Source organism: Leucopleurus acutus, assembly GCF_964270905.1.
Source record: "Leucopleurus acutus genome assembly, chromosome: 11".
In the NCBI taxonomy this organism is placed as follows: Eukaryota; Metazoa; Chordata; class Mammalia; order Artiodactyla; family Delphinidae; genus Leucopleurus; species Leucopleurus acutus.
The window spans coordinates 97,964,201-97,986,582 of NC_139152.1; the positions used below are offsets into that span (position 1 = coordinate 97,964,201).

General features: G+C 61.0%; 1 protein-coding gene across 3 annotated transcripts in view; it reads right to left on the reverse strand.

The window, feature by feature from the left end:
• SCUBE1 (signal peptide, CUB domain and EGF like domain containing 1) overlaps window positions 1-22,382 on the reverse strand; it is a gene marked incomplete at both ends in the record, with an annotated part of 130,615 nt that overhangs the window by 33,823 nt on the left and 74,410 nt on the right. The window contains 3 exons of one of the 3 annotated variants that reach the window (XM_082850199.1): window positions 3,169-3,285; window positions 18,910-18,999; window positions 21,608-21,724. In XM_082850199.1, coding sequence (XP_082706325.1) covers window positions 3,169-3,285; window positions 18,910-18,999; window positions 21,608-21,724 — 324 coding nt within the window. The remainder of the gene's footprint in view (window positions 1-3,168; window positions 3,286-18,909; window positions 19,000-21,607; window positions 21,725-22,382) is intronic. The other 2 variants (XM_082850200.1, XM_082850201.1) reach the window with 2 other exon arrangements.

Consider the following 22,382-nt stretch of genomic DNA (forward strand, 5'->3'; position numbering starts at 1 on the left):
GTTGCTCCTGTCCCCCTCTGCCCACCCCACGGAGGGGGCGCAGCCTGGCAATGCAGAGGCCACGTGGATGAGGGTTTTGGGTGGGAGCAGAGGGCGGGCCTGTGGGAGTGGGCTGGCATCACTCTGGAGCAGCCTAGGGGGAGGGCAGGCTGCTGGGCTGGGCTGGCCGGGCACAGGGCAGGTGAGGGAAGAGGGCCAACAGGCAGGGCTGGGGGCGGTCCTCCCAGACTGGTGCTGGGAGGAGGGGCTGGTGTCCCTGAGGAAATCCAGGCTCTGGCTCAGGAAGTTGAGGCCCCAGACCTCCCTCCTCTCAGAAGGGCCAATTAGCAAGGTGCCCGCTTCCCAGTATCAAGCAGGACAGCGCCAACCAGGGAGCCCTGAGACTGGGCTGTCCACACTCTTGAGACAAAGCAAGGGCACGGGGCAGATCCTGCAGAGCCCCCCATGGCCCTGATGTTTTGGGGCAGGCCTCCACCTGCCCACGTGATCCCCGGCCGTCCTGGGTTTTCAGCTCTGGATTTTCCCAGACCTCCAGCCACTGGTCTTGCTTAGCAATGACCTTCTGGCTTCCAGAAAACACTGAACCTTCGATATCCTCCTCTGGGCCCTGCCAAGACCAGGGAGTGCATGCTGACCGAGGAGCCAGCACCCCAGGGCCAGGGCCTCGGTTTGTCGGGGATCCCCAGCTGGCTTGCCCCCCACCCCGAGCCCCCGCACCCTGCCCTGCGCCCCTCCAGCCAGGCCCCGGGAAACTCAGACTGTAAGCCCAAGGCTCTAAGACTCCAAACCCGGGGGTCTCGAGGTCAACATTTGGTTTCCAGGGTTCCCTGATTTGGAGACGCTATGATGTTCCTACTATATAGTTCTGGACCAGTCCCACGATCCTCAAATTCTACGTATAACAACATTCAGACAGCTCTTCTCCACCTCTGCTGCCACCCCGGGCCCAAACCATTGTCACCTCGAGCCTGTTCTTCCCGACCCTGCCTAGAAACCCGTCCCAACAGTGGCAGGGACTGTCTCCAAACGAAAATCTGGCCTGTGCCTCCTTGCCCAAGAGTGTCTGGGGCCTGGCCGAGGCTCACAGGATGAAGGGCCAACCCCTTCTCCTGAACCTCCCCTGAACCTTCCCCAGATCTGGGCACCCTGGCTGCTTTGGATCCTGGAACCCCAGGCCTCTGCACAGCAGTCATGTTGCCTGGATTAGAGCCTCTTCCTCCATCCTCCCCGCTCTCCCTACCCCCTGCCCAGACTTTAATTTTTAAAGTCTGTCTTCTTTACTCAATAGAAGATTCCTGGGCCCAAGGAATTTCTGTTTCGTTCCCTGGTCTCCCCTGCACTTGCACACAGGAGGAGCCCAGAAAACCCATCCGGTGCATGCGTGAACGAAAGGACTTCCTGACTCCAGGGCAGTGGGAGTGAGGAGGGCTGGCTAAAGGCAAGTGGGCAGCTCTGGGTAAAGGGTCCAGTTGTTTTAACACAGGAAACATGGTCGGAGGCTCAGACTGGCGGGCCTGGGGCTGTGTGGACAGCTCCCTTCAACATCTCCCCTACCCCAGACTCAAGGTGGGGTGAGGATGGATGCCCCTCGCGCCAGCAAGGATGGGCAGGGGGCAGCAGTCAGCGTCCCCTTAGGTGCTCCGTGTGGGCCATGTGACTGCCGAGGCCCCTTTCCAGCCCAGACAGGTCAGCTCCCAGCGGCAAGCTCCTGGCCTCGAGTCCGGAATTAAGCCCTGCCCTACCCCCTCTGGTCCTGCGTCAGCGCTGTGCCTTGGACGGGGTGTGGGTGGCCCGATTCTACCTTCTTCTGTCCTGGCTCCAAGGGCAACTGGCTGGACCTGCTGTGACATTGCTGGGCTATGAGGATGGCTGGGTCTGCGGTGGACCCTGGCCAGCCCTCCTGGCATTAAGCCCACGTGGCAAGGCCTCAGAGAGCCCCCGCCCACCTGGAACACACCTCGCTCTAAGCGGGCTGAGCGGAGGCTACAGAAGGACTTTATTTTCAAATAAACAGGTGGAAGAACGGTTATTTCTGTCAATGATCACTAGGTTCTTCCCAGCAGAGCGGCTGGGGAGGAGAAGTCACATGCTGTCTATTTTTACAGGCTTCAGAAGCCCATCTCAGACTATTTCAAATCACCTGAGCCTCTGCTGTCAATCTTCTCACCCACTGGGCTTTGGACGTTCTGGCTCCTTTGCCCTTCCATGCTGGCCTCCGGGCCTGCCCGCTTCCCGGCAGAGTGATGGGAGGAGGGCAGCCAGCCTGGGCAGGGATCTGAGCGCTGGTCTGGGAGTGCTGAGGGGCTGCACCTCACTCCTCGCAAGGGCTGCCTCCCGGCCCAAGGCCCGCAGCTCTGGGGGTTCCATAACGCCCCAGGTCTTTGCCTGGGCTGGTGCCCCCGTGCTGTAGGGCTGGCCCCTTCAGTCCTAGGGCTCAGACAGCTCTGGCTTCCCAGCCCCTTTGCTTCCTGTTTCCTGAGGGGTCCCCAACACGGCTGAGCCCCCGCGGGCCCTCAGGAATCTCGGAGTGAGCCGGGGACAGTGGGCAGAGAAAGCTCACCCTTCTCTGGCTTCCAGCAGCCGGCAGACCGGCCCATCCCTGACCTTCCCAACCCCTATTTCTAATTTTGCATCTTTAGTCCTCCGGTTGAGATCCCCCTGCACACCTTCCCTCTTCCAGTGACGAGGACACACAGTGTCCTCAGTTTTCTAACGCCGACAAGAAGACCTGGCCTGGTCTGAGCCCTGTGCCCTGCTGCCCCCAGCTCTGCCCCCAGCTCTGCAGAACGCACCCCGGCCAAGGTGAGTGAGCACAGGAACCAGCCTGGCCCTGCCCCCTGGGAGGCCACAAGGAACCTCTGCCGGCCTAGGAAGCCCAAAGAAAAGGTACCCCGTTTGTGCAACCCAGGGTGAAGCCACATTCTTCGATATCAGAGCCCCGCTTGAACCTGTCAATATACAGTGGAACTGGGGCTCTCTTGAGCCTTGCTGGGGAGCGCTGGTGCTGACTCTCCCTCTTCTTAGCTTCTCCAACAGAAATGCACGTGGCAGCTGACCACCCTCGCCCCTGAAGCCATGTGTGGTCGCACACCCAGCCCAAGTGTGCCGCCCCGCTCCTGCCCTGCCTGCACCACCCGGGGCCCGGCGAGGGAGGTGGTGCGCACTGACCTTTGCACGTCTTCCCATCCGGCTGCAGTGTGAATCCAACCGGGCAGCTGCATCGCACGCCGGTGGCCGTGTCCTTGCACGTCCGGTCACAGCCTCCGTTATTTACTGCACACGTCTCTGAGGAGGGAAAGAGAAAAAGACACTCTCAGTCTCCTTGGACAGAAGCCACCAGCTTTCCCCACCTGTGGAGGGAATCTCCTGAGACAGGAGACCTGAGTTCAAATTCTGGCTCTGGGGACTTCCCTGGCGGTCCAGTGGTTAAGACTCCGTGCTTCCAATGCAAGGGATGCGGATTCGATCCCTGGCTGGTGAACTAAGATCCCACGTACCGCGTGGTGTGGCCAAAAATAAATAAATAAATGAATGTTTCCAATGCAAATTCTGACTCTGATACACTCTAGCGGTGGGGCCTCTCTGAACCTCAGGCTCCCCATCTGTAAAATGGGAGAATGACACTGTTTCCCCTCTGATGATGATGGATGGGAAAACTGTTTGCAAACCGCAGGGAGCGGTGCCAACAGGGTGAACACCACCACCAGGGCCAGTGCTGAGGTCGGCTGGGCTGGTATTTAACCACCCAGGGACAGATTCCTAAACCCTTGCCTTGCCTGGACTTGGACTCCAAACCCAGACTGGCAGTTACTGGGGCTCCCAAGCTCGTCTCAGTGCGGAATGGCTTGTGGCCCTGGCCGTGGAGTTGCAAGGGGAGGTTCCCAGAGCCCGCGCACCATCCATCACCTTGATGAGGCTCTCAGCCCAACATCTGTTCTCGCTGAACGATAAGCCAGAGGCGTCTGTTTTTTGTCCACTTGAAGCTAGTCTAGTGCTTTTTTTTTTTTCCTCTTGCAAACTCAAAGGGCTGGAGTGGCTGGGGCATAACTAAGGTCACTGAGCTCGTCGTGTGGTGAGAATGATCCTCCCCAGGCCCGGAGAAGGGGCTGGCACACCTGGGTCACTGGGGCACGTGGAGGAGCCTAGTTCCCGGGCCTCTGAGCCTTTCAACCTGGGTTTCTTCCTGAGCATCTGGCGTGCTTTGGTGTTGTGGGAACTTCCCTCTCCCCTTTGCTGCTAGGAAGGGACGCGCCAAGGGCCCCCACCTCTTATAACCTGAAATCCCCTGCCTGTCTACCGTGGCTGCCCCTGGCTGCCTGGCCCCAGCGGGTCTCTCCCCAGAACTTTCCCCCTACCCCATTTATTCTGTCTGTCCTTCTGTGGTGTCTGCATTCCTGCAAGGTGCATTCCGTTTTCTCCGGGAGGAGTTTGGGGATGAACGCAGGAGTGATGACTAAATGAATACATACCCCCAGTTGCCAGGAGTCTCTGCTGCTAATGTCTTTCCTTTGAACTTCAACTTGTAGGGGGTGGACGGAGCAGGGAGAGGAGGAAACTAGGCTTTCCCTCTGTGTGTGTGTGTGTGTGTGTGTGTGTGTCTGTGTGTGTGTGTGTGATTCTGTGGGGTGACCACGATGGTGGTTGTCCTTGACATCCTGAACTCGGGGGCTGCCTGCTGCCCGGGGCTGCTGCCCGTTTTCTCGAGGTTGAAGCCTTCACCGTGGTGGGACAAGCTGTAACCGCTACCGCAAGGCCAGTCTCCTCGCCCCTGCCTCTTCCCAGACTTTCAGCGTGTCTCCCCATACTCTAGCCCTCCAGCTTCTGTCTGCCTGCTGTGGGGCATGTTGCCCAGTGGCTGGGAGGCCTCCTGCCTGCTCATGGGTCAAGGTCAGCGCAGAGACCTCCACGAGCAGCCTCCAGACGCAGAAAGGAGGCCCCCGCCCTCTGTGTGCGCATGCAGGCTGGCCTCCACGTGCGCGTGGGCCAAGCTCTGACCCGCACACGCCTGCGCAGGCCCTCTTGTCTCCGCCCGTCTACTGGGGCAGTGGAGGTGGGGAGGCCAGGGTGTGACTCTGGCTCTGTCGCTCACTGAGTGACCCAGCGAGTCCGCCCCTCGGGGCTCGACCTCAGCACCTACACCTGGCAGGTGAGGACGGCAAGCCTTCCCTCCCAGGGCTGAGGGGAGGATCAAAGACACCCCACACTCAACAGCATCTGGCCCAGGGCCCAGCCTGGAGTAGCTGCTCAACAATGTTAGCTTCCTACCCTGAGGTTACAACCAGAGAGGGAAATCCCGCCTCCGGCCCTCAACTCCAGAGCCACGGTACCCCCATGTGCCTTTCCAGCCTTTTACGTGGGAGAGGCCCTCTCTGGAGAAGGGGGCAGAGAACCTGCCTGTTTCCAGGTGCAGGTAGTTAAGGCTCAGGCCTTGGAGAGGCAGGGGGAGGCCCGAGAGCAGGGGGCGGGCAGCAGAAGGTGCCGAGAGCTTGGGCTGGGGCACAGCTGGGTGGCCTTACTTGGCGACAGCGGGATGACCACTGGGTCTCGCCATGGTGGTGGAGGTGGGATGTGGCGTGGGCACTGGGGACTGTGTCCCTGAAAAATGGACCCGGCCAACCAGGCTCCAGGGGGCTTGCAGGCCCTTCCTGTCTCTGGAGGCCCTGATGGGACTCGGAATCTTGGGCCTCCTGAGCGACCGGGGCCCTGGAGACCTGCTGGCCGCACCTGCCCTCTGGGTAGGAGAAGGAGGCCGAGCTGGGGCCGGGGTCAAGCCTGGATGGTCACCCGCTCTCTGCGCCCTCGGGGCAGGTCTCTCCCCTGTAGCGAGCACCCTTTCAGTCTCCTGTGTTACCCTAAACAATGTTTGGTACAAGAGCTCTTTGGGCTCCCCTGGGTGCTGGCCAGCCCATCCCACAGGCATCGCTGCACTAGGCTCCCCCACGCTACAGCAGCTCTGTGGACGGCCCCTCGCCTCCCAGGTGCAGAACTGGTGCCGAACACTGGGAATCGGCGCAGAGCAGCGTGGCTGGTAAGGGGCAGGGCTGGTGGGACCCGGTGGGTGTACTCTAACCCACCAGCAGGCTCAGATCTCCATCCAAGCCAGCCCCAGCCAGCCCCAGCCGGGGCCCGCACGGCCAAGCGCGTCCCTGGCTCTCTAGCTCCCGCCCAGTGCGCCCCGTCTCCACGAATCCTCCTCCATCTGCCCCAAGGATGCGCCTTCCCCCACCAGGGGCCCTTTGCAGGCGGAGAAACCGAGGCTCAGAGGAGTAAAGGACCTTTTCTAGGCAGGATTAGCTACACGATTTGTGGGACCCAGTGTGAGATAAAAGGGAAGGGCCCTTGTTCAAAACTTGTTAAGAATTTTCCAACAGACAGCCGAGCACTCAGCCAGCTGTGGGCCCCTCTAAGGGCAGGGCCCCGGTGAGCGCACAGGCCACACAGCCGCCGGGAGAAGCCAGTGCTGGAACCCAAGACTGTGAGACTCCAAGCTGCTGCGTGAGCCAGGCCTCCGGGGGGGATCCTCGGGGGCGGCCTGCAGTGGGGCAGCAGAGCCAGTGGCCTGAGGGGGCAGCGAGGTGCGCCCACGGGCCTCCTCACCCAGCGAGAGGGGAGAACTCTCACCCACAAGGCTGGGTGGGCGAAGGGGGACTGAAGTGGGGAGGGGCTTGGGAGTGAGCCCCTTTTCAGCAGATGGGAAAACCCCAGATGTGTTAAAAGGCCAATCTTTAGTGTTTCCCTGGGGGAATTCCGCTTTGGGCCACGCCGGGCGGGGTGGGGGGGGGGGCGGGGGAGGGGAGCGGCGGCACGGGCAGCCACTCAGCAGGACGTGCCGTGCAGCCCGGCCGGGGCTCGGACGGCAGCAGGGCGCCCCTTGAGTTGGCGCTGGGTGCTTGCACCACCCTAGGTCTGGGGCGAGGTCCGGCCTGAAGGACAGTCTCAGTCACAGTGTAGTGGCTGACGCAGGAGCCACAGGGGCAGAAAACACCGCTCGGAATGCTGCCCCGCAGGGTCGGGCAAGTCCCTTCACGTCTCAGAGCCTGAGCTTCTGGCCGCGTGTCGTGGAGATGGAACACCTGCCACCTGGTCCTCGCAAGGCCCGGACAAGGTGCGCGCGTGCCGGTGCTCGGTCGCGAGGCCCAGACAAGGTGCGCGCGTGACGGTGCTCGGTGAGCTGTCACAGTGGTGACCGCACGCGCACTCCTGGTGCCACCCTTAGGACCTCCGCCTGTGGAGCCTCAGTACCCAAGTCAGCCGCTGATTCACCTGACCCCTGCTGCGCTGGGCAGACGTGCCTCACGCCCAGTCCCTGGTCTCTGGAGGTCTCAGCCTAGCGGGGCAGCGGACGGTTCCCTCCTCTGTGCAACCAGCAGTCTGGGATCGACTCCTTTGGTGCTGGGTGGCCGTGAGAGAGGAGCTGGAGATGAACCCGGCACCGACCCAGGCCTCAGGGGTTAGTGGTTTATCCCTCGGCTCACCCCCAGCGCTCAGCCCACCTGCCCCGAGCAGGGTGGCTGCCATGGCTCAGCCTCGCGCCTTTGTCACGACTCAGGAGGCCCCTCCCGAGCTCTCCGGGCGCCCGCGCCCCCGGCTCCCCCAGGCCCTGGGCTTGCATCTGGGCGGTGGTCTCCCCCAGTGACTACTCGCTCTCCGGGTGACCCCAGTGCCCAGCACCCAGTGCAGGAGCGGCACGGCGAGGGGCCTGATTTCTGCTGAACCAGCAGATGAAAGAACAGGACTCTGGAGGCCCCATGAAGAATGAGAGGATGCGAGGTGACCGAGCCCCTGTCCCCTGCCGGGCCTGGTGGGGGACAGTGTCGGAGATGAACCCGACAGCACAGGGGACCATGAGTCTACCGGCAGCAGCCACAGTCACGGGCACTGGAAGGTGACGCTGAGGTGGAAGTGGGCTGGACTGAAGGGCGAGAGGGTGGGAGGGAGCTCAGGCCTCGGAGACCGTCTGCAAACAGCACGACACGCTGACCACAGGGCGCCAAGGTGAACCGCCTGTGGTGAGACGCGGGTCCAGAGGCCCGAGGGCCACACTCAGCTCCTGGCACGCTGTGGGGCTTTGGGCAGAGGGTCTTCCACCTGCAGCTCGTCGACCGCGCAGGTTTCTGGCCCCGCCCCCAGAGGCTCTGAGCGGTGGCCCAGGTGTGGGCGCAGCGACCTGCAGAGACCCCGCGAGCCCAGGGTCTGCCCTGCCCCTTGACGTGGCACCACCCTGGTGGCGGGAGTAGCCCGAGTCCCCTGCCGAGATCTGTCAGGCCTCAGTCGGGGCTGGTCCACCGGCCTTTCTGCCGCCAAGACCACCTGCAGCCCGCTGCGAAGAGGGGTCGGCTACCGGCTCTCCTGGCCCAGCCGCGGACACCCTGACCTCTGACCCTTTGCCCTCAGTTGACTCCTGAGCCTTCTAGGATTCCCATCACTTTGGGATAAAGGCCACGCTCCCCGGCAAGGCCCTTACACAGTGGTCCCGGTCTCCCCGGCTGCCCAGTCTCTACATGCTGGCCCCCCGACCTCTGGATCACCCTGCAGCCCGTCATGAGCAGTGTCCACAGGCTTGAGTCCCTCACCGAGCCCCACAGTGAGGTCCATCTTCCTCATGGGGTCCCTCTGGAAAGTGGAGAGTCAGGCCGACAGAAGTGGCTTCCCCGGCCACCCGGCCAGCCTGCCGCGTGCCCGCGCCCTGCTCCCATCCACTCTGCCTCTGGGTCCCCGCCTCTCCACGTCTGCCCAGAAGCCCCTGCTCCACCTGGGTCGCGTCCGCTTCTGAGCAACACCTGCAGGGGGCGCTCTAACCCATGGTGCTGGACAAAGCCACCCCAGAGCGCCTGGGCCTCTGAGTGGAGCTGGGCCCTGGGGTGCAGGCTGGTGGCCGCTGGGATGGTGACAGTGCGTGTGGAGGTCCTGGGCGGAGGAGGTGGCTGGGGGCAGGTGGTCGTAGAGGCCAGGACTGCAGCCCGACGAGCAGGGGCCTCCCAAGGCTGAGCGTGAGGGCAAGTAGGAAAGGAGGCCTCGCCAGGCCCCACCTGGCCCCCAGCCCCGCCCTCCGCCTGAGGCCACTTCTCGGTCCTCGAGGGGCTGGCCTGGCCTTGGAGCACGCGGCCCGGTGACTGTGAGTTCCCCTCGGCCCTGTGCTGACTGCAGCCCGGCCGCGAGGAGGTAATAGGCCAGTGGGTCCACGCCAGCCCTCGGGGCTCCACCTGCCGGGGAACTCGGTCCTGCGCAGGGCCGCTCGCTTTGGGGTTGGTTTCTGTCCGGAGAACTGTCTCCTGCAGACACCAGGGGGCTTGGGATTTCAGGGCAAGGCCTTGTCACAGGCCTGCCCGGTGAGGGCTGTTTTCACACTAGTGCTCGGAGAGCAGAACCTCCCGGACCTGAGGACGGTGCCCTGTGGTCTGCGGCGAGAGCTGCAGGGGAGAGGTGAGCTGACCCCGGGGGGAGGTTTCTTTGTACGCTCTGGGGGGATCTCGAATGGCCCAGAGGACACAGAGGTTTTACACTGGAGCAGGCGGCAGAGCAGGGCCCCGGCAGCAAACCTCACCCCTGGCCTCTGCCTCTCGCCTTTTCTGACGGTTAAGTGGACGGGGGCTGCGGGCAGCCTCTCCCGCGAGGCCATCCTCAGGAGCGCGGGCACAGCATCCCATACCCGTTCCACAGGAGGTGCAGGAGGCTTGGTGGGCAGAAGCAGCCTGAGAAAGGTCACCTGGCCAGTGACGTTTCCTTGGTGCTACGCCGCCCCTCCAGCGGTGTGTGAGCGGGGAGGTTTGGGTGTTAGACCCTCCTCCCCGGAACACCCACCAACAGCTGCCAGCACTCTCCGAGCTCTTAGCGCCAGCCCTGGGCAAAGCGCGGGGAGACAGGCCCGTCACCAGCCCCCCTGTCCTGGAGGGAGTGCGCTGCGCTGCGGGGGTAGGGCAGGATGGTGTGGGGCTGGGCCAGCCACTCACCTCCCTGGGCCTCAGTTTCCTCATCCGAAATGCTGAATGGCATCCTTGCAGGTCCTGGGAACACTGAATATGTCTAGGCACACAAGCACTTAGCCCCAAGCCTGCTCAACAGACGGGAAGCCTCGTTCCAGGTTCCTGAGGGCTGCCCCGGGGACACGGGACAGGGGGAAGGACAGGCGAGATGACAGCCTGGGGCTGAGGAAGACAGGGCCCAGGCCCCGTGCACAAACCTCCCTGCTTCCGGGTGCGGCCTTCAGCCCTGGTGTATGCCCCCCACGCTGCCCCCCCCACCCGTGACTTCTTGGGGCCAGGGCCGGGGGCAGGGCAGAGCGAAGCTGGCCCTCGGGGTCTGCATCTGCCCTTTCTTTTCACAGTTCCAGTCTGTGAGCTGGGCGGGCCTCCTGGAAGGGTCCAGATTCTGGGCACCTGGCTGGCCTCTGAGAGGTGCTTATTCACCCTTCTCGTTCTCCAGGTCCCCCTTCTGACTGCGTCAGCCCACCTACGACCTGACCAAGGTCAGGCAGGCCCTGGGCTTCCCGCCTCACTGCCTGGGCCTCGCCATCTCGAGGCTGTATTCCTTGCTGGCAGTAAAATGCTAACGGCCAGGGGAAGAATGGGATGTGACCGAGCACCTGGCGCCTGCCACACACACGGCCAGGTGCCGCATGTCAAGGCTCTCGCCAGCCTGCTTCAGAGGAGGGACCACAGCCCTCCTTCTGCAAAAGAGAAAGCCGAGGCTCAGAGACGTGAGTGTGGTGATGGGGGCGCAGAGCCCAGGTCTGGCTCCAGAGCCTGGGCCAGGAGCACAAACCAGAAAGAGGAGTCACGGTTGGCGCCACTCCCATCAAGTGTCCCTGCTCTGAGGACAAACACATAGCTCTTCAAAGAAAGATACAGCCCGGCTGAGCAACCCCAAACCGCCCCAACTTCCTTGGGACAGACCAGGAGATCCCGCCACGGAAAGCCCTGAGCTCCGGCGACGCGTCGGTCAATAGTCAGCGGCCGCCACCTGGCCTGCCCTTGGCTGGAGCCAGCTAGAGACGCCCACATGGAGGCAAGCGTGGGCTTGAGGGGCAGGCCCTACCCAGGTGGGTGGGACGGGAACCAGTGGGCAGGGGTACCGAGGCGCTTGGTCATTGTCATCTCTTTCTATACTCTGGGGCTCCTCTGAAAACTGTACTGAGAAAAAAAGAGGTGCCTTGGCCTCTTTGGGGTGCCTTCCATTCGTGGCTCTGGTGGACAATCAGTATTACCACTCCAGGGCCCCCCGAGTGTGGCTGGGCAGGGGAGCCACGCTGACCAGCAAAAACATCAGGAAGTGGGCATGGGGAGGGGCGACCAGGCAGCCAGGGACCCTGAGGTGTATCCCCGAAGGGACTGGGGACCCACGTGGACCAAATCCTCAATGAAAGAATTAAAGCAGGACAGAGGAGAGGGGACCGGCGGACGGGGTGGGGCGGCTGGGGAACACGGTCTCGTAGGTGAGTCAGGCCCGGAAGGAGTGCGGAGGGCTCAGGTGTGTCCCAGCCCAGGCTTCCCGGTAGGTGCGCTCTGAGCCCACTGCCCACACAGCTGCAGGGACCCCCTCCACCTGCAGTCCCACCTCACAGAAGCCGCCCTCAGGGTCTCGGGGAGGGCGTGCCCACACCCACCACTCCCGGGACCCTGCCCTCGCCCCACTCTCATTTCTGGGGGCTGGGAAAGTGGCAGTCAGAAGCGTGCCGTGTGTCAGCTGCCTGTGGAGGTGAAGCCTCCCACGGCTTTCACACTTGATGAGATGAGCCTACAGACCGGCTAGAATCAGAATCAAATTTCGTCTGAGGCCCAGATGGAGGCGAAAGCTCTAAGGCCTCAGGCTCGAAAGGAAGCCAAGGACTTCCGGCTGGCTGCTCTGCGCCTTCTCAGGACAGGGGCTGGACTGCTCCCTCTAGCCACACTTGGTCCTTAGAGTGCCAGGGCCCAGGTGCCAGGATGCCTGGTTCTGCCCAACTCACAGGGGCGCTGTGGGTGAGTCCCATCCTCTCCGAGCCTCGGTCCGCCCACCCGGGGCCAGCCAGTGCCCTGCCTCCCCTCCTCTTCTCTGACAAGCCCCGCCTGGCACCCTCCCTCTCCCCCAAGTTCGACCCCCCGACACAGCTAAGTCACCAGGTCCCACCTCCTTCCACCAGCCCATGGTGCGTGCGTGAGAGAGAGAGACTGAGGACGTGTGTGTGACTAGACTGAGGACAGGAGCTCAGAGCCTCAGCCAGGGACCCCAGCTGACTGGAGACCAGCCGCACGTGGGACCAGTTCAGTGACGGGGTGAAGTCTGACCACCCCGGTTCTTGCTGAACACGAGCTCAGCGCCTGGGCTCAGCCCTGTTAGCAGGGAGGCTGTGGCTGGAGGGGAAGGGGCCTTCCCCGGGCCGCAAGGTTCACCCGCCCTCTCCCTCCAGCTGGCCCTCCTGCTGAGCCTGACCTGGGGAACTGCCCCGTGTCGTCACCCCCCTTGCCTCAGGTCTACCCTTCCCATTGCCAGGCTCATCCAGGCTCCAGGCCCCGCCCTTTCTCTCCTCGCCAGACACCTGCCTGCTTGAAGAGTGAGCAGTGAGGCCCTACTCATCCCTGGGCACCTCCTCCAGGAAGCCTTCGTTCCTGCTCCGAGGCAACCAGCTTTTCCTGAGGTCCTGCTCTGCGCAAGGCCCTGCACTGTGTCCCCAGGGGCCATCAGAGCTGGCACAAACTTGACCTCTGCCCCTAGTCAGGGGGTCCCAGACTTGTGACAAAACAGGGTGCTGGTGGACGAGGGGAGAGCAGTTGGGATGGGGGTGGCAGGGAAGGTCCAGTTAGGTCTGGATAAACCTTTGCCAGGTAGAACTGTGCAAGATGGCACGCGGGTATAGGGGTGCAGGTGACATGACTCACTGATGCAGGAAGCCTGGGACAGGCTGCGTGTACGGGGCCTGAGGGACAGGTGGAGGGTGGCTTCCAGGCGGTGACTGAATGTGTGGGTCTGGAATTAGGGGTTGGACGAGGTGGCCTGGGACACAGGTTGGTGAAATTAGGAGACACCCAGGGACCCTAGAGATGGTGGCTGCAGAAAAGAAGTGGTGGGCGGGTGACCCCTGAGTGGACAGAGTAGCCGGGAGCTGGGGAGAAGGAGTGTGAGTGTCAAGAGAAGTGACCTCTCAGGGTGGCTGTGTGGTTATATGAGGCTGGGGCCAGCATGGGGTTTAGTCTGTGCCCCACAAATGTCAGCCATTGTTACCGTCATTGCCGCACTCTGCCTGTCTCCCCTTGCCTTCCAGGTCTCCAGCCCCTCTGGCCCCCACCCTGGAACTCTCTCAACAGCTCCCTTACCGAGTGCTGTCTTATGTGTGTGCCAGGCCCCAGCCATCCTTCCTGTCCCATCCTTCCGCTTACACCCCCGTCTTCTGAGGCCAGCCAGGGAACGTATGATGGCGTTGTACCCATTCAATGGAAGGGGAACCTGGGCTCCCTGCCCAGAGGTGCAGAGGGGCAGGGAGCTGGGGAGGTGCCAGCTGTGGGAGTGCAGGGAGAGGAGTTCCTAGCTACCTTTCTGTGCCTCAGTTTCTTCACCAGTAACATGGGAATTACTTTAGCACCAACCCTCTAGGTGGCTGGGAGGTGGGACTGGGGACAATGCAAGACCCAGAGAGAGCTGGGACTAAAGGTTAACTATTGCTGTGGTCATGGGCCTCGAGCACAGGGACCTCTGCTTTCCTGGGCTTAGGGGGACCCTTCAAATGGGCTGGCTGCGAATCTGCTTTACGGAGGGACGATTCCACCTGGAACGGATGCTGACCCTACAGATCTGCGCTATATCCTGGGCCTCAGGCCTGCTCTCCTCCTGACTTAGGGCCCTGCACTTGGGAGTGAGTCCACAGGCCTTGAACCTTGGCTCAGACTACTGCTCACTGATGGCGTGGCCTGGGCCGTGTCTCTTCCCTTTCCAGGGCCTCACTTCTGCGTCTGTAAAGTGGGGACAGCTGCCTCTCAGGGCTGTGGGGAGACACTGGGGGTGCTGACTGGAAAGCAGAGGGAGTGACCCAAAGTGTACTGACCGCCTGGGGGAGCAGTGGGCGGGCGGTGGGGGCCTGGGGGAGCAGTGGGCGCTGGGGAGACTGCAGGGGCCGCCGGAAGCCCACCGAAGGGGCGGGGGCGGGGTTTCGGGCCCCATCCAGCGCCCCCACCCTTCCAGCCCTGTGCTGGGAGACTGGTGGTCCTGGGGAATCAAGCCAGTGAAGAGAGCAGATGTGGGCTCTGTCTCAGTGGAGCTCGCAGCAGCCAGATGACCTGGAAGGTTCTTCCCAGCCCAAGTTTGAACCATCTGTGGTCAGCAGAATAACAGCCCCCTGAAATGTCCATGTCTTAACCCCCTGTGACCCTACGTGGTAAAAAAGACTTTGCAGATGTGATTAAACTGAGGCGCTCGAGATGGGGGATTACCCTGGATTATCTGGGGGGCCCCAATGTGGTCATAAGGATCCTGAGAGGTGGAAGAGGGAGGTCAGAGAAAGAGGTGTGGTGATGGACGCGGGGTCAGAGGTGCAGGGCTGCGGGCTTTGAAGGTGGACGAAGTGGCCACCAGTGAAGGAATGTGGGCGGCCTGTAGAAGTAGAAAAGGCAAAGCAATGGATTCATTCCTAGACCTTCCAGAAAGAACGCAGCCTGTGCTGACACCTTGGCTTTAGCCCAGTGAGCCCCAAGGCGAATTTCTGACCTACAGGAGATAATACCTTTGTGTTAGTTGAAGGCACTAAGCTTGTGGTAACTTGCTAACCCGCAGCGACAGGAAACGAACACAGCATCTATCCCAAGCATACTTGTGGGAGAAGAGCCGATTTAAGACCTGGAGCTGACAAGTCTGCCTCACGGTGCCTCATCAATCTTGAGGTAAGCAGGGTCCCAGGCGGCCTGTGGTGAACTTAGCTGGGGACTCAGATGCTTCACACGAGTCAGTTGGCCAGATAATTGAAATTTATCCCTCCAACCCTCAAATCCAAACATTTAAATTGATTTTCATGGGAATCTAAAATCAGTTACATATTTGAGGCCTCTTTAAACATAACTGTACCTGTTCTTGGCCTGTGCTCAGTGACTGGGGGTAGCTGGAAACAGCAATTACTGGGTGCAGCTGAGACCCCAAGAGTGGGGCAGAGCCACCTGGCCATGAATGGCCCCAGGCCACGGTGCTGCAGAGCCCTGTCCCTTCAGGGGAGCCTCTGAGAGCCCCAGGCCAGCAGCCAGCGCCGTAATGAGGGAGGGACGCTGCCGGAGTTCAGTCAGCGCTTGGGTTAGTGTTTCAAAACCTGGAACCCCGTAGCTAAAACGCTAGCCCTTGGGGAAACAAAAGCAGGCAGGTTCCCGGAGAGGAACCGAGAGGCTCAAATGTGGGTAAAGGGTCCCACACATTTTGTATGAAGCTCTGATTTTTGCTTACATCCTGGTTCTTGGCTGTGTTAAGAGGTGAGACTGCTAATTAAACGACTTGCAGACATCTAAGGGACTTGTAACCTCTGCAGTCTGGGCGCAAAATATTTCTGAAGTAGTTCTGGGTCAAATGGCCTATAAAACCTAAATTCTCCATCTCCATGTGGGGAAGAGAGACTGGGGCGTGCAGCCTGCCGTGAGGAGGCAGGTCACTTACCCCCTCTGAGACAGGAAGGGGCTTTCACCCTGGGCCTGCAGGACAAGTCTGTGGCTGAGGTGTGGCCACCACCGAGAGTGGCGAGGAGGGTGGGCGCTCACGGAGCCTCTCTGGGCTGGCGAGAGCTGTCCTGCACCCACTCGCTTGCGGACGGGGAAGGGAGTCCCTTCTCTCGGTCCTGTCTGACCCACCCTGAAAACCAGCTCCGGCCACACAGGAGATAATTGGCACCTCAGGGCCGGAAGACACCCGCCAGGCCATCACAGCCGCCAGGTGACTGCAGCGCACGTGCCCTGCTCCGATGGAGCCGGGTACCATGACTACAACGGGTTCTGCTCGCAGCAGACCACGGTGGGGCATTCGGGCCCCCAGGCTTCTCTCACAACAGTCCCTTGTCTCTGACCTCCCATGCTGGCCGGTGAAGCAGTCAGGGGAACCCAGTGTCTGACCCTGCTGTGGACTCCTCAGCCTCTCGGCTTCCTCGTCTGTTCCTGGGCCACAAAACAAGCTCCTTCCCCTCTGTCTCTTCTACCCCCATGCCCCCACCCACCCCACCCCCGCCCCAGGACCTAAAACAGGGCTCGAGCGGCCCACCAGCCCCAGGGTCCACTGGGTGAACTGCCTGTGCTCCCTTCCACAGGCTGGCGATGCTGACCCAACTCCGTCTAGGCTGCTCTCTGCACACGGCGGCCGGGCTCTGAACGGGATGTCCCAGGGGTGCTCTGACCAGCAGGGCAGAATGGGCATGGTCACCTCCCTCATCTCCATTCCTTGCCTCTATTAACCGAGCCTGGGAGCAGCCGGGCCTCGTGGGGTCTGCTAGTCGGGCTTGAAGTCCAGCAGGATCCTAAGTGTGTACCGCGTGGGCTGTTCTCAGAGGGCACGGGTGCTAAGAGTTATGAGCTCTTGAGGGAGGAGCTCACCTATGCTCTAGAGAGTGCCTCTCCTGGAAGCTTCTGAGGACAGTGACCTAGTGCCAGGCGTGTGGTCTCGGCCGTCGGCCCTTGTCCCCCTGTTGTAAGTGTTGTCAGGAGACCAGAGGAGGGACAGGTCTCTTCTGTCCGTGGGGCAGGACAGGTTCTAAGGGGGTGGGGGTGGGGACAGAGAGGTGGGAATGCAGGGGTGGCCCATCAACACCCATCTCCCTGGCCCTTCCTGTGTCTGGCACCGAGTCCCCCGATCTGCTCCCCCACCTCTGCCTCCCAAGCTCGGGGTGAGGGGACCTGTGTCCGTAGTGCTCCCTCCTCACCTCCCAGGCCCTGCACCAGGGTCTGGCTCTGAGCCACTCCCTCTGCCAACTCTAATTAGAAAGAGCGAGTACCCACCCACCTGCTTGACGCCCACTCAGCTCAGGCCTCGTCTGCCACCATCCTCTTGCTGGGAAGGGTGCCTGGCACCTGGGGGCCCAGGTCCTGGTCCTGCCCCGCTCTGGAGCTCCGGCCTCAGGCAGCAGTGCCCACCTCTCCTGTAAGTGAGGCCTAGGGGCCTGGGCCCTCTTGGGCCTCAGAGCAGCAGAAGCTCGTAGGTTCCCATCACCCGCTGCCAGCCACCTCTTCAGAAAGTCCTTAGTACTGACTCAGCCTTTTGTGCAGGGCAGTGGACACACCTGATTGCTGGAGGCTCTAAGCCCACCCCTTCGTGGTTTCCAGGCCAAGCCCGATGGCCCAAGTCAACGAGACAGCCTCGTACAGAGAACGTGCAGAGAGCGGGCTTCTAGCCTGAGCCTGTCCCTGTGTAACCAGAGTGAGTCCTCTGGCCTCGCTGGCTTGTAGCACTCTCGTCTGAGAACAGGGCTACATCTGTCCTGCCCAGCACGGACCGGGGGTTCACAGAGCTGTCGGCCAGCCCACGGCTTCCTCACTGGGGGAGACCTCAAGCCTACTCCCCGGCACTGAAGGCCACATCCCTCCCTCAGCCCCACTCAGACTCCTCCCCAGATGCCTGGGCTCCTTTGAGGTCCCTACGAGGACCACGACACTGAGTGACCTCTCTGGGACCTTTAGGCTCTGACCTCCACGGTCCTGTGACGCCGACACTTAAGATGGCCCACGTGGCCATGACCTCTGGGTTAAGCTCAGCTGTGCAGGGTAACTTACGTGTGACCTTGGGCAAGCCAGGGCACCCCAGTGAGTCTCGGTTTCCTCCTCCGAGATGTGAGAAACGCACCACCTGACCTCACAGCTCCCAAGGCTGGTGTGACCTAACAGGAGTGCCACAGAGAAGGTCGTGACAATCCCAGGTGACCCGATAGCTGTGCTCCAGAGGCCTGACAGCTAGTGCCACCCAGGGGCCAGCGACCCCAGAACTGGCACTGGCTGAGGGGCAGAGGAACGAGTGAATGTGGAGACAGATGGCTCTTCTGTTCTGCAGACCGAGCTCGGTCGCAGAGCAGTTCTTGTCTCCGTTTTCCTCACCCTGCCCGGGATCAGCTACACCAGCAGGCCTCCAGCCGCCCGGAGCGGCCCCAGGTGTTTCTGGGCAAGCTTCCCTAGAGTCTGCATCCAGCCCAGGGCAGGGCTCAGAGCGCAGCTGACATCACATGGACCCCCGAGGGGGGCGGGGGCCCGAGGGGGACGGGCTGGGGAAAAGTGGGCTTGGGCTGGGGTCATTCACGGACTGGGGAGCTTTGGGGCCAGAAGGGGCTGCCAGGTGACCCTGCCCGGTCCTCCCCTCTCTGGGTAGCAGATTTCCCAACTATAAAGCAAGCAGGGTGGACTGGACACCCCTGAGACCCTGCTGCCCCGCATTTAGATGTAGTTTTTTTTCCCCCTGCACGTGGCTCCTCTCTGACGAGGAGACAGATAAGGACGTGCTGCCTGAACCCCTGTTCTACACTAACACCCACTTTGCTTCTGCGTCTCAGCGTTGCTTTGCTGACCCTGGAACCCTAACTGCACATGTGGGCATTACTGCGAGTAGAGGGGGTTTACAGAGCACATGTCCTTACACGCAGAAGCCGCGAGACACTGCCTCTGGGTTCTTGGCTACAAACACACAGAGAAATACATGTATTCGATGAAGGGTAAAAACCTTAAAAAGGAAAAAGTGAGTTCACATCTGGAGCAGAGCCCCTCACACTCACCCACGGCACGCACGATCACACACACGTGGGCGCACCGCACAGATAAACAGTCCCCACACACGCTCACCCCACACGCCAGCACAGCTCTCACAGCCTGACATACAAGTACGCATACAGACACCCCACAGGCCAGCACACACCACACACACACACACACACACACACACACACACACACACACGAACAAAGGTGCAAGTACAACAAAGGAAGTGGAAGAAAAGTGTTACCCATGAGTAGCCGCCGCTTCCCCCGCTTGTCCACATCAGCTACTGACGTGGCATTGCACTGAGAGCGCTCAATTGCAGCCTCATCCTTTTCTAAAACACAAGTAAGGGACAGACACGGAGCCGGTGGTTAATGAGAGCCCACTTCCCGCGGCCCGAGACCGTCAGCCTCTTGGCGCGGCGCATGCCGGGCCAGCGCGGCGTCCTCGCCAAGGGGCTAATCCCAGGAACCTCCAGATGGCGTGTTCAGGGCAGAGCGAAGAGGCGGCAGAGCGGGGGAGGGGGGCACAAGAGGACACGGGGGGGGGGGACACAGGGCCCATCTGCAAACAAACACAGGGGGAGGCTGAGGTCAGAACAGACAGGACCCGCGTGCGGAGGGCCGGAGAGGTGGACAGCACCCCCGCGGAGCTCGCGAAGACCCAGGCAGCTACAGACACCCCGGCTCAGGCTGAAGACGCAGGCACAGGACAAGGCCCAGGACGAGGGGGGAGGGACCCGCGAGGTCCGGTGATGGAAGTGCCTGGACAGCAGACGCCCTGTCTCAAGGGCGTGAAAGTGCGTCCAACACTCATGCAGAATTAAGAACAAAACATACAGAGGGACAAACACGCGTACACTCAACAGTGGATCCAACCGAACAGACACAGAGAAGCCAGGGGGTCGATTTGGGCAGCACTGGTTGCCTGCTTGTCTATGGAGGACTGGAGTGAGACACTCAAGTGCCCAACGAGAGGCTGCAAAGAGGGGCGGCCGTTTTAGGAGCGTGCACAGGGAGACAGCCGGCCGGGCGGCCGGGAGCTGCCGGCGTGGTCCCCGTAGAGGAGCACGTGAGGTTAGCTGGCTCGCGTTTCTTTGCTCAGTGGGAGATGTGTGGGGACATTCGCCCCCGGGGGAGCCCGGGGAGCAGTGAGCAAGGGCAGGTGAAGGGCCCCCTGGGCCAGCAGGGGGTAACGGCCCAGGGCCCAGGAGCTGGGTCTGGGAAAGGGTTTCTAAGGAGAGGGGAGGGGAAGGGGCAGGGTGAGGGAGGCTATGTTAGACAGCAGATCCAAGCAGGGACCTTCACGTGCAGCAGACACTGAAGGATGAAAAAATAAGAGAGGATGAGCCAGGTGCACAAAGACAAGGAGTGTTAGACGAGGCTGGGCGTGTGTCTGGCCGGCAGCTGTCTGCGCTGGTGCAGGGGCTGGAGGAGGCAGCTCCACTGCAGACGCAAACGCTGTGGGAGACCCCAGCAGACGAGACAGGAAGGGGGCCGGCGGGCCGGGAGAGCCCCCGGGGCCAGTGGAGACAGGGAGAGAGGTGGGAGAGGGAGTTCTAGATGGGATCAGGCTGCAATAGAGACACTGGTCTGAGACCGGGCTCTGCTTTGATTATTTTTTTATGTTTTATTTTTTGGTTCTTTGGTTTGGTTTGGCTTTTGGCTCTGAAAATCATTAACGAACGTCAGTTATCAGACAAGACAGGCAATCAGGGACCATCACCAGAAAAGCAGGAGGAATGAGATAAAATGAAACCCCAAATGGCTGTCTGAGAGGAGAGACCACACAGAGGAAGGGAGAACCACGCAGGCAGCACCTGGGACGACAGCCCGGGACTGGGACGCGACCGCTGCTGCCCGGCCCGGCCCCTCCGCCCGACTCCCCCGGGGCACAAGGGAGCAGAGCCACGGGGGACAGAAGGTGACAGCAGACTCCGGGCTTCATGGCTTTGCTTGCTTGCCAGCCCTTTTCTGTTACTTGAAAGTCCCTCAAGAGATATCTTCTGAGTCGATAATAAAAAAAACAGGGCATTTTTACAAAAAATGAATATGATAACTGACTTGCGGGGGGTTGCTGAACTTTGCCAGTGTTGTAGAGAAAGAGGAGGGTGAACTCTGGGCACCAACTTTGAAATTCCTCTTTTTCTCAGTTAAAAAGTAGGCTGTTAGTTTTGAGTGGGGAAAGAACTTACTAGTGATTATAAGTTGAGATAATCACAAATACTCAAGCTTCCCCTTGCAACTAAGGACCAGGAGGACGGAGGTGACAGAGACTGAAACTGACACTCTTGCAACAGGTGAGGTGACACCCGAGGGGTGTCAGGAGGGGGCACCCGAGAAGAAGGGGCTCTAGGTGGGAGAGGAGGTCCGGCGAGAGGCCCCGTAGCTCGGGAGTGGAGAGCAGTTAAAGACACCCAGACCTGACCCGGGATTCACACCGGCCCTCTCCCCTGCTGTTCTAGACAACCAAGACTGAAAGCAGTTTTCTGAGAAAAGCTCTTGGTTTCCCAGATGCTGTGGGCAGCTCACACCGCCAAGGAGGTGGTGATGCAGGCTGGCCGAGTCTCCGGTGTGTCTCCACGTTAGGGGAGGAAACCCCTGTGCTTCAGGAACAGAAGCTGCCCTCCAGAGGCGCACACACCACCCTCCTCCCCACAGCTCACCTGCCTGGAACCACCTGCACGCGGAGGACGAGGCCCCTCAGAAAACCCGCAGTGACACAAAGCAGAGGCGCTTGGTCTGGGTGGATGGGCGACCCTGGGAAGTGTTCACGGAAAGCTCCCCTTGGGGTCGCCCGCCAGCCCCATCAGTATCGTGGGGCGCTCCCTTTATTTTTCCCCCTAAGCTTCCTTCTTGGAAAGCAGGATGCAGTGGGGTGTGGCCACTTTCGGGGGGCAGGGTGGCGCAGGGCGCTGGTGCTTGGCCGAAGCGCTTACTCACCGATGCATGTCCGGCCGTCTGAGTGCAGGGCGTACTTCTGGTGGCAGCCGCACACGGGGCCTGTGTCCGTGTCCTCACAGCTGTGCTGGCAGCCTCCGTTTCCATAGTTACAGGTTACTAGTTAGGCCCGAAGTGTACACACGTGTATGTGAACAGAATGACAACAAAAACGATTAGTTTATCGCCGTTGGTTGTTTCTTTAAGGGATGGGGGAGGAAAGTGGGGACATGAGACAGTCAGCGCAGAGGCACACATTTCCCTGGATATCAGCCCCTCTGGGGTCTTGGGTGGAATCGCTCACTCCCTAGAGGCGAACTGGGGTGGGACAGAGAATGGACTTTGGGTCGTCTGGGCTTCGAACAGAGCTGGCACACAGCTGATGCACTCAGATGGTGTTAGTTGAAGAAAGGGATAAGCTAGACAATTTTATCCTTCCTAGGTTGCAAAAGACACTTTACAATAGCCTGTCCCGATGGGGCAAATGTCTGTGAATACCAGATATACTCTTCAAGGCGGTGGGAGGGGGCAGGCCCATGGGAGGGGTGGCGCTCATTTCCTTAGCTCTCGTAGACCTTTCTTTCTTTTGCTTACGTCCTGGGGCACGTGGAAGGATGTCCCCATGGATGCCTAATCCCTCCAAGTCCCAGCAGCCACCTCAATCTCTATCCACTCTAAGCCCTAATCCTCCCAAGGAAATGTCCAAACAGACAGAACATGTGCAAATTAACGTCATCTCAGATGCAGGTTTGAAAATGACCTTTTATTTAAACGTGTT